The sequence below is a fragment of the Zeus faber genome (genome assembly GCF_960531495.2).
Source record: "Zeus faber genome assembly, chromosome: 20".
In the NCBI taxonomy this organism is placed as follows: Eukaryota; Metazoa; Chordata; class Actinopteri; order Zeiformes; family Zeidae; genus Zeus; species Zeus faber.
Window position 1 is genome coordinate 15,515,736 of NC_137207.1, and position 15,644 is coordinate 15,531,379.

Consider the following 15,644-nt stretch of genomic DNA (forward strand, 5'->3'; position numbering starts at 1 on the left):
AACCACATTTCTAAAACTAGCGGGTTTTTTGGTGGGGGCAGGGGGGGGGGGGGGGGGATTAGTCTCAAGGGCTTATCAAGCAAATGTTGCTTTGAGTGCGTGAGCAAAGATGACCAAGCCTGGCATCCAAAACACCAAAGACACAGCGCTGGTTCCTAAATCAGACAAGACGCCGGGAGACGCCCACACCCGGACGCATGAAAACACACCCAAACACCCCATTACGATCCTGTGGAAACAACATGATGATTACAGCCGAACCTAGACACACGGTGTCTATACCCAAAACACACACACACACACACACACACACACACACATTTTACATCTATCTGGATCCAATTGACTTTAAATGTGGGAGTCAGACTCCATGTTGTTCCGTGTTTGCTAGACACACATGGGCTCACATACAGTACGAGCGTGCGCAACAAAAGCTAAGTGTGTGCGTGAGTGCGTGCGTGCGTGCGTGTGTGTGTGTGTGTGTGTGCGTGTGCGCTGTGTACCTTGGCCATGGCCTCCACTCGAGCTCCGTTCTGGACCAGATATCTGACCACGTCGGACTGGCCCGCTCTGGCGGCCATGTGCAGTGCTGTCTCGCCTCGCTGGGAAACACACACACACACACACACACACACACACACACACACACACACACACACACACACAGAAATTAATCAAAGGTGTGCCAAAAAGCCTTATAAAACATTTGTCTCATGTTTTTCTCTTGTAATGTCTCCAGAGTTTTTTTCCTTACTCTATCCGTCACACTCTCTAGCTGTCTCTCTCTCTCTCTCTCTCTCTCTGTCACTGTCTCTCTCTTTCTTTCTAAACCCAAAACAAGACACTCTACTTTTCTCTCAGCTTCATCCAAGTGGTCAAAGACCAGAGAGCGAGAGAGAAGGAGAGAGACCAACTAGAGAAAAGAGAGACCCCCTCCCTTGCAACCATCTCACCATTATGACGTCGCACAACACTCCCGTTGCCACGGCAACCCGGCCACAGACACCGAGCGGGCGTCGCGGCAGGATCAGCAGAGCGCGCCGTCGTCTTTCCATCCTCTCTCTGTCTCCCTCCAAATTCTCCCTTTCCCTCCCTTCCCCCTTACTCTTCACCTATCTATCAGCTCCCGCTTCGCGCCCGTCTGTTCTCTGCTCTTTCCACGTCGTAACCGGGATTATAAATAGAAACACATGAAGGAATGAAGCCGGGGGAAAGAAAGGGGGAAAATAAAAAGGGGGGGTGGGTGGTTATATCCTTAACTCACCACGTTGGTTGTGTTCGCCGAAGCACCGTGGTTGGTCAGTTGGCTCACAATGTTCTCGTGGCCCATGAATGCCGCCACATGGATGGGAGTCAAACCAGACTGGAGGAGGAGAGGCAAGTTCTGTAAGTTCATTCCCGTCGGAGGTCCTAGTAGACTCATGCATGTACCTGAACCTACACATAGACTTGGTTTTGTGTCATCAAAAGTTGAAATTTCTCCATTGCACACTACGGAACAATGACGTAAACACATTAGTCGGCTAAACTCAACCGGTTATGCGTTTCAATAGATAGAGGGTGTGGCGTGGCGAAGTGAAGCAACACGTAGCGTCATTACGGGCCCTTGAGATCTGTGGCTGAGTGTCGCCCGAGGGAGCTACTGTGACAGCAAGCAGCGATGCGTGGCGGTCAAGCGGAAGTGGGACCCCCGCACAGCGGTCTATCAGAGAAGTATGTTGTCTAAACCCGCCTTCTAGTAACCAAGAACATCAAATACACCAAATGCTGCCAAAGGCACAGATAAGTTGTATAAGACGGTGTTCATTCATTTTCTACTACACATCTCCCATGAGGCCACACTGATGTGGCGGCTTTCGCCAGTGCGTTTGCACCCGTGGTGGCCATACTGTTGGGACTGTCGGAACCCTTTTGATAACGTTGAATACTGGGAGTGCAAGGAATCTAACGACGCGGGTTTGGTTGGGTTGGCCGAGGAGAGGTCAAAAGTTTGTTTATTAGAAAACTCTAAATGACGGAAACACTGATTAGGCGGAAGTCATCCGGCAAAGTTGAAGTCCGTGAGGAGATTTTGCCAATTGGCCAAATTGCGAGAAAAACTGTGGCGAACCAGAAAATGTGACAGAACAATAATAATAATAATAATAATGATGACAATGATAATGATGATAATAATAACAAAGGGAACAAAAACAATAGGGTGCTAACAAAAACATAAGGCAATTAGGATTCAGCTCGCGTCAACATGGAGACAAGGAAGGGCTTTGTCTCCGAAAGTACCCTCAGCTTTTACAGCTGTTGCCCCCAGCCACACAGAACTGTGGGAGGTTTAGGGAGAGCAGAAAGAGTGCAAAACAGAACACACACACACACACACACACACACGCACACGCACACGCACACGCACACACTCACACAAACAACGCGCAAGCGGGGTGCATGTGCCTACCTCGGTGACAGCCTGTATGGACGCCCCGTGCTTCAGAAGCAGCTCCATTACTTTCACCCGGTTCTTCTTGCAGGCGATGTGCAGCGGTGTGAAACCATTCTAGAAAAACACACAGACAGACACACACACACACACACACACACACACACACAGACACAGAAACACAAAAGCGCAAACTTCAGTCGTACCTCGCTGACAGAGGATAAATGTGGATCTCGAGAAAATGCAATCTGTTCCCTCTTTCTCCCTCTCTCTCTTTGTCTTTTTCCCTTCCACCCCTCGCCCGCTGCCTGGTAACTAGATTAACATGTGTGTGAGGGGAAGAGTCAGCTATCGGCTGGAAGGAGAAGAAGAAAGATGGTTCTGAAATAAATAAATGCTTTACTTTACAACTCTGTCTCTCCTCTTGCTTTCTATTTTTTTGCTTTAAAACTCTCTCTCTCTCTCTCTCTCTCTCTCTCTCTCTCTCTCTCTCTCTCTCTCTCTCTCTCTCTCTCTCTCTCTCTCTCTCTCTCTCTCTCTCTCTCTCTCTCTCTCTCTCTCTCTCTCTCCTTTGAGGTTTCTGGCTCAGTCCTATGACTTCATGTTCCTCACCGTACCCTCCCGTTTTTTCTCTTTCCTCTCTCTCTCTCTCTCTCTCTCTCTCTCTCTCTCTCTCTCTCTCTCTCTCTCTCTCTCTCTCTGTCTTTCTCTCTCTCTCCCTCCCTCCCTCTCTCCAGTCCCTGGGCTCTAACCACACCCAGACTGCTCCCATTACAGAACAGGCTGCTGTGGCTGTCCTGTGCCAAGCAGGCGGCCGGGTGTAAAAAAAAACAAAAAACAAAAATAAAAAACCTTTCCTCCAGCTCCTCTCCTATTTCCTTCATCTTGTTTTTTCTGTTTCTCCTCGGAGGTAGAGGGTGAGCAGGAAAAGCGTAAGATTATCAGAGGAAGGAAGAGGGGGAGAAAGGTTGGACTGGTGTGTGGAAGGAAGTTATGTAGGCTGGAAGGTGGGAATGATTGAAAGGAGAAAACTAGGATGGAAGAAAGGACGAAGGAAGGAAGGTTGAGTGAAGGAAGGATGGTAGGAATTAATTATTAAAAGGAGGGGTAAATGATGGATGGAGGGACATAAGCAAGAAGGATGGGTGGGAGGAAGCATTGAAAGGAGGAAGAGAGGAAGAATGCAAGAAAGGTTGAGGTGAACGAAGGATTGAAGGAACTCACGGTTAAAAGGAAGGAAGGAAGGAGTGAATGAAGGACAGAAGGATAAAAGCAGGAGGAAGGATAACGGAAGGAAGGAAGGAAGGTTGAGTGGAAGGAAGGACTTAAGGAAGCAAGGAATCTATGATTAAAAGGAAGGAAACTCGGGAAGAAGAAGGCGAGCAAGAAGGACGGATGGAAGGAAGGGTTAGATGCCCGGCCAGCTTCCATAACGTCAACATTTGCCTTTCTGTCGTCCTCCTCCACCACCACCCACTTCTCCACCTCTCCCCTCCTGCTCACACCCGTCCTCTCCGCCCTCGGCCCTTTGCTCACCAGTGCCTTGGCGTTGGGGTTGGCCTTCTTGTCCACGATGACCTTGGCCACCTTGTAGTGTCCGCAGTGGGCGGCCACGTGCAGGGCCGTCAGGTAGTCGTTGGTGACGTCGTCCACGGGCACCTCGTGGTGCAGCAGCAGCTGGACGCAGTTGAGGTGGTCGCCCTGCGTGGCCATGTGGAGGGGCGACAGACCGTTCTGCAGAGACAGGAACGGAGAGAGGGAGAGATTATCGCAAAATGAGAGAGAGAGAGAGAGAGAGAGAGGGAGGGAAGAGCTAACCGTTGGTCGAGGTGCAAAGTACCGGTCAGGGGGTGAGTCTGGGGGAGAGAGCGGTAGACGGGATAAGTGGAGTACTCAAAAAATACACCAAAGTGCATGTAGTGACTTAATAAATTAATTCAATGTTATTATCTCCTAATAAACGATACAATTGCCATTACTGAAAATTCAAGGTGTTTATTCCACATTTCAAAATATACTACTTCAATAAAATGAAGGAATAAGGCCAATTTTACTATCTTGACCACTCATATGGTCCTTGTAGCAATATTCAGTTACTATTGTGGTATCATGGAAACAGTTCCAACCTGATGAAGGGACACAAAGACGTGAATAAACGAAAATGCCAAACCTATTGACAATGTGGCGAGAAGGCAAAAGTTCCAAAATGTTATCGGTGATTACTTGAGTAGAGAGAACAGAGCACGTGGAAGAGGACACGGGAGTCTCAGGTGGAGGTCTCACCTTGGTCTTGGACAGGATGGGAGCTCCCCGATCGAGCAGCATCTCCACCACCTGCTCGTGGCCGCTCCTGGCTCCACAGTGCAGGGGCGTCAGACCGTCCTAGCACACACCACACACACTTAGCGCCACCCCGGCCTCCAATCAAGTGGAATAGTCCACTTCACGGCTTAAAAGGTTGCTGCTTTCCCAGCACAAAAACAATAGGGACTCACTCACTTTGCAATCATTGCGACCATGATTGCAAACATATTGATCCAACAAAGAGCAACTCCACATAATGAAACGTTTGTAAGTAGACTTCCGCATCCTATCGAGCTTCCGGGAGGCGTTCACATTTTGCAAGCCTTGCCAGGAGTTTTGGACCGACGTTTCGACCGGAATCCACCGTTGCTCGGTGGCGTTGTTGGAACTTACTTTAAACTGCAAGTTACATATCTCTTGAAGAAGTATAAGGACAATGTGTATTATATACTGTATGTTAAAGAAGAATTTGATATTAACCCCGACCATTTTGCTAAAGATAACTTGGATTTTTTTTGTTTCGGAAGATGTAAATGATGTGTTGAGAAACCTTCTTAAAAATGATCTTCTGGTCCCACTGACAACAACAGTCACAGAGTTAAGGTACTTAATCACTAACTTCCTCTATCGTCTATGCCTTTCACCGCCAAGGCTACCAAGGATGTGAATTTAAGGCCTGTGCTATTTTGTGTCACTGTGAAATGTACAGGTATGTCCAGATTGTAGAATAAAAAATGTCAAAACTAAATGGACTGGAATGTAGGCTTTTAATCGGTCGCTTGACATCCGTAGTATGTAAGGAGAAGGAGTATGTACATCCCAAAAGGAAATTAAACTGCTGAAATTATACATAATAACCTCTATATTAGCTTTTAATGAAAGCTTTAACGATACCTTGGTCCGCGCGTCGATCTTCGCCCCCCTTTCAAGCAGCAGGCGCAGCATGTTGCTGTTTCCTCGCTTGGATGCTACGTGCAAGGGCGTGATGTCATTCTGGATTTTTTTTAAACAAAACAAAGACAAACATATACATGACACACACCAAAAAAAAAAAAGAAAAAAAACGCAATCAAAGATTATTACCCTCGATTTGCTTTTTTTGTCAATTACATTGGAGACAATAAATGTAGTGCATTTCAAGAATTTGAATGACCCGTCATCTCCCTCTAGAGGCAACTACGCAGAGAAGACCAAACATCTGCAGCGGCATTGATCTCATAGTTGAACTGTGACTGGTGCAGTGCCTGCTCAAACCACGCCTGTTCAGAACGGGGCCGATGGCTTGGCCTACGGTATTTCCGCTTGCAGGTTTCTCCAGAACCCCTCATCCAAGCAACTTCACACCCTGACTTAAACTGCCGCACGTCCGGGTTGCACTCGTGGAAGGCAGGGCGGCTCCCGCTGAAAAAACGCCGGGGATATACACTCTTTCTCACGGAAAAAAACACACCCAAGTCCCGCTTTTAGATAAACCGACTACGAACGTAAGTGACTCAGTTGCAGAGCCCTGAAGCTCCGCCCTGCTGCTGCACAGAGCTCGATTGTTTATTCAAAGTTTATTAATATTGCACGTGTCTCGTGTCCAAATTGCACCAAATTTGACACTGGACGTCCTTGGGCCCCCAGCAATACACCTGGCAAGTGTGAAGTAGATCCAATGAACGGTTGTCGAGATAATCGACATATAGACAGAGTTTCCTTAATTTTGTTGTGTATGTACGTATATAATAATGTATTTGCATAAATATTTGCATATATTTTAATCAGTTTATCAAGGCATAAAAATGAACACCGTGATGAAAGAAAAGACATTGGTCTAATTCTAGTCAGGTCGTAGTATACAGTGTATTAATTGAGGTATAAATACAGTATGTGATGTGAGGAATGTGAGATTATTTCACGATTTTTTATGATAGAAAATCATATTAGTACTGATAGGAAGATTCATTAACAGCGTGATCACGGTAAATCAAAATACTCAGTTGCCATAAATGAGGCTCAAACGTATTATTGTTGGACTGCGAGAGGTTGTAGTGACCTCTAATGGTTTGAGTTAACCTAGACTCATGGTACACAAAGGACACACACACACACACACACACGCACGCATGCATGCATGCACAAACACACAAATCAGAAACACACACACATGCACACACAGATTCCTTCTTAATCCACAGGGTCATATACCGTATCGCTCAGACCGTGAGTGTGTGTCCGTTTCCTGGGCAGAGGAGTGACAGTGGCAGCTGAGCAGTTTTGCCAGTTATGTGTCTGTCTGTCTGTCTGTCTGTCTGTCTGTCTGTCTGTCTGTCTGTCTGTCTGTGTGTGTGTGTGTGTGTGTGTGTGTGTGTGTGTGTGTGTGTGTGTGTGTGTGTGTGTGTGTGTGTGTGTGTGTGTGTGTGTGTGTGTGTGTGTGTGTGTGCGCCAGCGACCTGGCAATGAACACATGTCTGGCAAGGTACCCACCCTCGCCTTGAAGTCCACAGCTGCCCCTCTGTTGAGCAGGAGCGTTGCTACGTTGATGTTGCCGTAGTGGGCGGCGATGTGGAGGGGGGTGAAGCCGCTCTGAAGACAGATGGGGTGAGGGAGCGAGAGAGAGAGAGAGAGAGAGAGAGAGAGAGAGAGAGATGTATTCAAGGAGGGGTGGAAAGCAAAAACAAGGACCATTTAGAAAGCAGGATCGTGACTTGCGGAGCTCCATATCCACATACTGCCGAGCTCCATATACCTAAGTCACAAGCAAAGCATGATGGGATATCTGTCTGAGGTGATGCAGCACTCAGCCTAAAGCAAGCCGACAGAGCACAGCGGGACCAGGGCTACACGGGAAGTTGGGAGTTTCAAAAACTGTGAGGAAACGGGAGAACGCAGAGGTGTTGTGTTTTTGCACCGGAAGGCATTTGGAAAGCACACGCAACATGACGTCATATCCGGGGCGCAGACACAATGCAGGATGCACGCAAAAGCAAATGAGCGACGTCACTCCTGTTTAAATGAAAACCATGCAACATGAATTTCTGCGATTTTTTTTTTCACATTAATGTACAGTTCTGAGCGGTGCGGGTTGAGGGCTCAGTCGAGAAACTCAAAGCCTACACAGACCTCCGACACCGTTGTTCTCATTCCCACTTGGGAAGTTCCCCGTTTACTACTTTTCACTACCGCAGGTTTCCATCAGACAGCACGTTTTGGTCCCCAAAGAAGACGTGCATGTCAGTGTGCGGCTGTCTGTGAGCTATAGAGAACAGGTGTCCAGTGAAGTTATGTTTGGAAAAAAACCTAAAAAACAAGCCGATTGCTACTGTAACCCGATGAGGGTGAAGATTTTGGTTTTGGACCTTGTTTTTAAGTTTGTCCCCAAACTCACAACAGCTGAATTGAGAGGCTGCTCCCCTGCTCCCCTGCTCCCCAATCAGACAGACACTGTAACAGTGGTACCCTAAGGGAAATCTGTACATTTTTGGGGCCGTTTTTATCATCAGCGCTGCAATGAGAGCCGCATGAAAAAGCTCTTCGGCAATTCTATAAAAAAAAAAATTTCAATTTCATAGTCAGTAGTACTGCAGCTGGCTCCTCAGCCTGAGAGATATTGCCTTTCGGACAAGAAGTGTGATCTTTATGTACGAAGGCATTTTATTTTTTCTACCACTTGTTTAATATGCCAATTTGGCATATTATATATTTTATATATACAGCATATTAGGTAGAATTACCAGTGTTACCGAGGAGTGTAAGGGCCTACGCCAGAAGCAACATTGATTCAAGAGAAGCTTCAATGAACCTCAAAGTTGAGGTCAATCTGTGGTAATTTCTGGGACGAAATTATGGCTTTATACATCATTGACACTGTGTGGCCAACGTTCGGAGATGAACCCCTGTTTGAGCTCCCAAAATCCATACCTTCAAAATGATCTAACATCATCCGTTTTGCACAAGACGCCTTCAGTGGATTATCAATGTGATATTCGGAGGAAGTTTGACGGTTCTTTTTGGACTACTCCTATGACATAGCAATATCAAGAGACATCGGTGGCACGAGTTGGTGTACGCAGCACTAGAGCAAATTAAGGAGCAGCAAGTATTGACTCAAGAGCCTGAGCTGCGGAGAATCACTATGAGGAGTGAGAATTTTCAATCCATTGAATTTACTTTCTCACTCAATGGGGACTCATGCTGTTCTGCGTGATAAAAGCTGACGACGGCCTTTCTAAAGGCTTATGTCAGCAGAAACACAAGCACTTGCTTTTCCAGGCTGCAATCACATTTTAAATTAGATTTTGGTGGGTTTTGTACTACATAAAAAAACGGAATTGAAAGGATCGGGAATGCCAATCAATCTTAAATAGGTATATTTCGTTGACTCTTAAGTGAAAAACAAGAATAACTGAGCATTTGAGAGGATTTCAGCTTTTACTTGACCCAAGAAGTCTACAGAACGTTTGTGAGTAGACCTGTCGTAAAAAAACAACAAAAAAAAAAAACACGGATATATTTGAAACTCAAATATTAACATTTGAATTGTTTCAAAAGTCAGGTGCTTTTTTTGCCCAAAATATCTGAAATGCATTCAGGTATTTCAGTCATGCCAGAAACAAGCAGGTGAGGCATCAACAGAAACAATTGTTTTTTTCAATTACAGAAAAGTGTCCTACACAAAAACATGGCTCGTTTTGAGCATCTGAGCATTTATGCTCAGATAGCAGCTTTTCCACTTGCAATGGCAGCCATGAGTGAGCAGTGGCGAGAAGAGGAGAGGAGAGGAGAGGGGGGGAGGGAGGGAGGGAGGGAGGGAGAGGAGTGGTCGAGGAGAGAAAGAACTCCAACGCGGGACGGAATAAGGGAACGACAAGAGCTGAGCGGGGGTAGGAGAAGAAGGGGGGAGAAAGAAAAATAGAAAAGAATAGAGGAGAATAGAAAAGAGCGGAGCTATACCTCTGTCGTTCTATTCACCATCATCTGGAAGGGGGAGAAAGGAAGAGAGGGTGGGTGGACGGGCGGGAAGTAAAGCGTAAGAAGGTAGAGGGCGGAGGAGGAGGAGAGGAGAGAATGAGGTGGTTAGTGCAACAACAACAACAACAACAACAACAACAACAACAAAAACCACAACAACAACATGAGCAATATGGTGGCACCAAGCTGTAGGATGGGGATGTGGGGAAGATGGCTACACAGACTGTGAAAAACACAACTGGATGGTGCAAGTCTTCTTCGGCAGGTTGCGTGTCATAAACCAAAGAGGGGCTATGAAAGTGCATTATCCTTCAAACAAAATTAAATGTGAAAGGCTTTTTTACAGATGACAAGGTTGCTGCTAGAAGAAATATCAACAATAAGCATGTGGCACCATCAAGTTCAAGACAACAAACATGACAAATACAGCAGCAGGAAAAAAAAAGAAAAAAAAAAAAAGAAAAAAAAGCACACTGCTGGATCCAGGCGCTGTAGTCCTGTAGTTCCATTTTTCCTGCAGGAAGTGAAGTCATCCTGCGTACCTTGGACTCCACGTCGGCGTTGTGGTCGTTCTGGAGGAGCAGCGCTGCAGCCTTGGTGTCGTCTTTCCGCGCGGCGATGTGCAGCGCCGGCAGCCGCACCTTGCCCTTGGTGTCGTTCTCCAGCAGCAGCGAGACCACCTGGTCGTGGCCCTGCTGCAAGGCCACCGCCAGCGGAGTGAAGCCGTCCTATAGGCAGATAAAACGGGAAAAGGGAATGACATTTACTGGTGGTACTGGGACTGGTTGGATGTGGTGATTCTATCGATTGACAATCTATGATTGTTGCTTGGAAGGATACAATGAATTAATCGTAACAAGTTAGGTCCGAAATGATCATTTATTTCTTTTTGCATTAAGCTAAACTCACTTATCTCACAATATGTCGACTAAGTATGGATATATAGGCCTTTCTCAATCTGCGTTCTTGTCTGTACTTGTGTTCTTGTGGACTTGTGAAACGTCATCAGTCGCAGCCAGAGTACTGTTCCAATTCAAAGTCCGTGTCAAGCCAAGTCCAGTTCAAATGCCTGGATGTGGACTTGCTCCGCCCATTTTATCGAGGATGCATCGGTGGTGACTTGTGTGGACTTGGGACAGCCAAGTATCCCAGAATGCATTTCGCACCAAGTGGTGGTAATGGCAATGATCCCCGGGAGTCTGTACTCCCGTGTCGAACTTGCCAAGTCTGAACTATCAAGTCCGTAAGTCCGCCCTTCGCGTACTTGGTATTGAGAAACGACCATGATGTGTAGCTTGTGGAGCTAGTTCTGTCAGACAACTTGACGGCGCCACATGCTTCCACGCCCTTATTTACGCCGGCCTATTTAAGCAGCCAATCCCTCCTGCTCTGCTTTGCTGCCTGCTTGCTCCCTACAGCCCGCTGCATCCACCTCTCGGGCTCTACTCTTCTATTTTTAAACATTATATACAACCGATATTTTTTTCAAGTAACACAATTTTAGAAATGTTCTGCACACCTCCTCCAGTGCCCCCAAAAGTGCCCCTAGGGGTAACCCCATTTGAGAAACACTGGACGAATTAATCCCATATATTTGATCTCTGCTGATATTCGTCTTGTTTGGAATCGTGTGTGTGTGTGTGTGTGTGTGCGTGCGCGTGTCTGTGCAAGAGCACGTAATTGTTCTTCAGAGGAGGCAGCCTGTGCGTGTGTAGATAAAAGTAGTCCATGTTTATAACATCTCCACATCAAAGCGCCCTCTCCGCAGCCCCAGGCCCCGCAGCCCCAAGCCCTGCAGCACATCAGCGTCAACATCAACATCAACATCACCGCGTATTGCACAACCGCGCTCGTAGACAAGCGTGCATAAAAATAAACGGGAGTGCCGACAAATTGAGAGCACACAGACACGCGCGCGCACGCACGCACGCGCGCTCACGGCACGCCGTCAATTCCTCCGAGGGTCGCTTTTTTAAAATCAGCATTTTTATAGAGTTCTGAAAGTATTGAAGTTTCCCAAAGTCCTGCCCTCCCGTTTCATCGCTCTCTTCCGAGATTCGGGGGAGACGACTTCCAGTCAGCCTAAATCTCCCAAAATATCCTGAGAGGGACGAGGAATAGCAGCAGGCCGTGAAAAGAAAATTAGAAATGATGTGTGCGTAGTTAAAAGCCCACCATGATACAGAGTTATTCAGCTTCCCAAAATCCTATAAGTCAACAAAATAAAATAATAACATACAAGACGCTTATGGATAAATCTACATGACCACCTGTATTAATCACTGACAAAAAGCCCCCCAATTGATCCAAAAGATGTTAAAGTTTCTGACCCATCCTGAAAGTGCTGGGAATTTTTTCAAGGATTGAGAAATATGTCTAACATGTAAATTTGCCTGACTTCCTCACCAAAATATACACATATATCTGTGTTACATATTTGCATAACCCCGTCCGCTTGACACGCATGCTTGAGAGACACCTTGTTCAGGGCTCTGGGCGGGAAAAAGAAATGGAACACCAACCCAAAGTGGACCGTTCAACAGGAGGGGAGAAAGTCTCGTAACAACTGAAAAATAAATACTAGCTCGTCTAGAGTACTAACATGACTTTGAATTGAAAAGATCATGGGGCCTTTAAGGAAAGTGCCTCCCATGGAAGTGCAATTGCGCGGCGCTTTTGCTCAGCCCAGAGCCAGGAAAGAAAACAGGCGAAAATAGACACAAACTTCTTCTAAAATTCCCCGGGATCCCCTTGCTCACCTCACGGCCTATAGATCATTTTTTCCTACAAAGGCTTTTCTGAAAAGGGGTCTGTAAATATGTATCATCAAACATCAGGGGCCAAGTTTACTGAGCCTTATAAACTGTAAGCCACCATTCCCCTTTTACACCACTAACAGTTGGTTTTGTGACTCCTGATGTGTTCATTTTATAAGCGGCAGTTGCCAAACTTTCTCTTCTCTCATTTGGGAGACGCTTGGCGTCCCTGCAAAAATGTTTTGGTGCCGTGCTTCTTCCTTGATGAATATTTCTCTTTCAGCCTCACGACTTCTCTTTTCACGACTCCTTTCATGGAGCGCACCAATTCCATCATTCAACTGCACCTTTCAAGCTCCACTTCACATGCAACGTGGAAGGCGGTCCCGTTCCTAATGAGCCTCCGATTCCCTAAGGCGCTTTCATGTCCATAAGTGTCCATAAACCTGGCGGAGGTTGAGGAGCGCTGAGGAGTTAAGACCAGTTGCGGAATGATGGATAAGTGAGTGAAATATAAATGCATAGATGTATGGAATAAAAACAGATGCGGGGTCAGAATTGTTATTTCCCAACCACCTGTGCCGGGGGTCTGATTGTTTTGTTACTATTTTCTGTCCACGCAGACACACCGCGGGGCTCTTGTCTTCCTCATCAGAGCAGCATGACCTTCTAACGGTGGCAAATGCAGATTCACCAACCTCGAGCAATGTCACTTAAACAGTCATACATCAGTAAACATCATTACACCGCGTTTATTTTCTGGCAGCGCGGAATTACAGAGAATCCGATGCTTTGACTCAGCTGAAATCATAAGCTGGCTCTGTTTGGGATTGTCCCTTCAGCGGTCAACGCAGCCCGCGCAGCTTCGCCATCGGTCGTCCAAATTTCACGTTGAAGCTCCCCGAGGCCGAACGTCATGTCGGCGACGGGGTGGGATTCTGTCAAGTCGGCGACATTTTTTGTTTGTTTTGTTTGCTCCAACTTTGTCATTAGTTTTGCACCGTGTTTGTGTGCGAATGTACTGACCTCGGTCGCGATGCTCTGGCTGGAGCCGTTTTCCAGTAGGAACTGCACCACGTCCATGTGATTCTCCTGGGCAGCCATGTACAGCGGAGTGAAGCCATTCTGCAAACAAAGAACGACCAACGACACTGCATTACTTTGGTGCACTGAGTCAAAATGGCCGGTCTCATCTGCCACCCACTTTATGATCTGGCTGGTGGCAGGTGAATTTGGCCATAGCGGGCGGAAAAAAATTCCCTTGGTAGTGCTAATGCTCATCAAACATACTAGGAAACAGAGACGTACAGTATTCATGACCTATTTGGACTGTTTGATGAGACCTAATGCTACTACTACTCCAGTGAGTGTGTGTTTACGCACACGTCCGTACTGTAGGCATGTATGTGCACGGCTATACCCGCCAAGCGCACACCACCACCTCTCCGCGTACCTCACACCTGATAACAGTACAGATATAGGCTCTGTGTCTGAGTGTGTGTGCGTGTGTGCGCGCGCGTCTGGGTCTCCATAGCAACAACGGGTCCCGAAAAACCAGCTCAGCCCTGACGCAGCAAAGCACAAGCCCACCCTCCAGATGCCACTGAACACTGGCACCGTTTCCCCAGCCCATTTTATCACGCTGGACGGACGCTTAAAATACAATGTCACACACATCTTTATACATATATGTACGTCCTGTACAATGTTTATGTATAACAGAAACAAAAAAGAAACAGAAATGTGTGTTTTTTTCCAATGGAAATGCTGGCAATGCCCTTGAATAGCACCCAATGTAATTTGCACTTTTAATGAATATTGTGAATAACTGATCGTGAAAACACACACACACACACACACACACACACACACACACACACACACACACACACACACACACACACACACACACACGCCGAGTCCATAATTAAGTCATGAAGTCTTGAGCACCGTGCTGGAAGACAGAAGCTAACTTTCCAAATTTGATAAATCATCCTCGCGGGATGAATTATTTACAATCGTAAACGCGCTCTCCGCTCAACCGCAGAGACGTTGTGTGTCTTGAAATCTAACGACTCTTTGACTGAACGAACGAACGGTGGAGCACACACACACACTGTATCGCCGCCCTGTTTGGTCATCGCAGCACCTCACTAGGCTGTACGTCCGAAAAGCCGCACATTGATTTACGGTGCGGCGTGAGTCCAAACTATATTAATATCCATGTTTTTCTGTTCTCTACAAGAGGGGTGTGGCTGCATAAATGACGGCCACAAACCTCTTTTGAAGCCAAGCGGAACCCTTCCGACACCCGATCCGTGGAGACCGCCTTCGCCACGGCGCAAAAATTATGTTGTGCCAACAAACGGCGCGGCACCGATGATAGCGATTCGGTTTGTTTACTATTTCATATCTCGCCCGTCAATCGGTGTGGGTGGAATGATACGAGGCGGGGGAGGAGGAAAGGAGGTGAAGAAGAGAGAGGAGAGAGAGGATGACCAATGCACAAGCACGAGAAACGTGGCAGGAGAGAGAGGATGACATCACCCCAGTTGCTGTGGAGACCAGAGATTTACAGGTCAGCCGAGAGTGTATTTGTGTGTGTGTGTGTGTGTGTGTGTGTGTGTGTGTGTGTGTGTGTGTGTGTGTGTGTGTGTGTGTGTGTGTGTGTGTGTGTGTGTGTGTGTGTGTGTGTGTGTGTGTGTGCGTGCGTATGTGCCATGTCAGCAGTTCTGCCCTGCTGCACAGCCTGGCATACACTCAATAGTCAGCAGACAAGTATTGTCACACACACACACACACACACACACACACACACACACACACACACACACACACACACACAAGTATGTTTTACCTGGCAAATTTTTGCAGGGATCATATGTAGGCATGTGAACTCATGGCTGGCTGTGTGTGTGTGTGTGTGTGTGTGTGTGTGTGTGTGTGTGTGTGTGTGTGTTTGCGCTAGCTCCTCACCTGAGACTGTGCGTTGACGTTGGCTGCGTTGGTGACCAGACCCTTCACTACGTCTGTCTGTCCTGCCAGGGAGGCGATGTGGAGCGCTGTGTTCCCTTTCTGTCCCGTGAGAAGAAAATGGTTCATTACGCGGCGCAAATATCTCACAGCTCCATAACGTTTTTCGGTTTATCGGATAAAAGACGTTTCAAACGTATTTACGCCATTGCTGTTGCTTTACTTTG

General features: G+C 46.9%; 1 protein-coding gene across 1 annotated transcript in view; it reads right to left on the bottom strand.

Moving 5' to 3' along the window:
• Positions 1-15,644, bottom strand: part of LOC307245759 (uncharacterized protein) — a gene marked incomplete at its 5' end in the record, with an annotated part of 98,621 nt that overhangs the window by 57,453 nt on the left and 25,524 nt on the right. Inside the window, 11 exons of the mRNA XM_080021425.1 lie at positions 504-602; positions 1,265-1,363; positions 2,450-2,548; positions 3,968-4,165; positions 4,715-4,813; positions 5,630-5,728; positions 7,205-7,303; positions 9,671-9,694; positions 10,231-10,416; positions 13,471-13,569; positions 15,421-15,519. Of these exons, the coding sequence (XP_079877551.1) occupies positions 504-602; positions 1,265-1,363; positions 2,450-2,548; positions 3,968-4,165; positions 4,715-4,813; positions 5,630-5,728; positions 7,205-7,303; positions 9,671-9,694; positions 10,231-10,416; positions 13,471-13,569; positions 15,421-15,519 (1,200 nt within the window). The remainder of the gene's footprint in view (positions 1-503; positions 603-1,264; positions 1,364-2,449; positions 2,549-3,967; positions 4,166-4,714; positions 4,814-5,629; positions 5,729-7,204; positions 7,304-9,670; positions 9,695-10,230; positions 10,417-13,470; positions 13,570-15,420; positions 15,520-15,644) is intronic.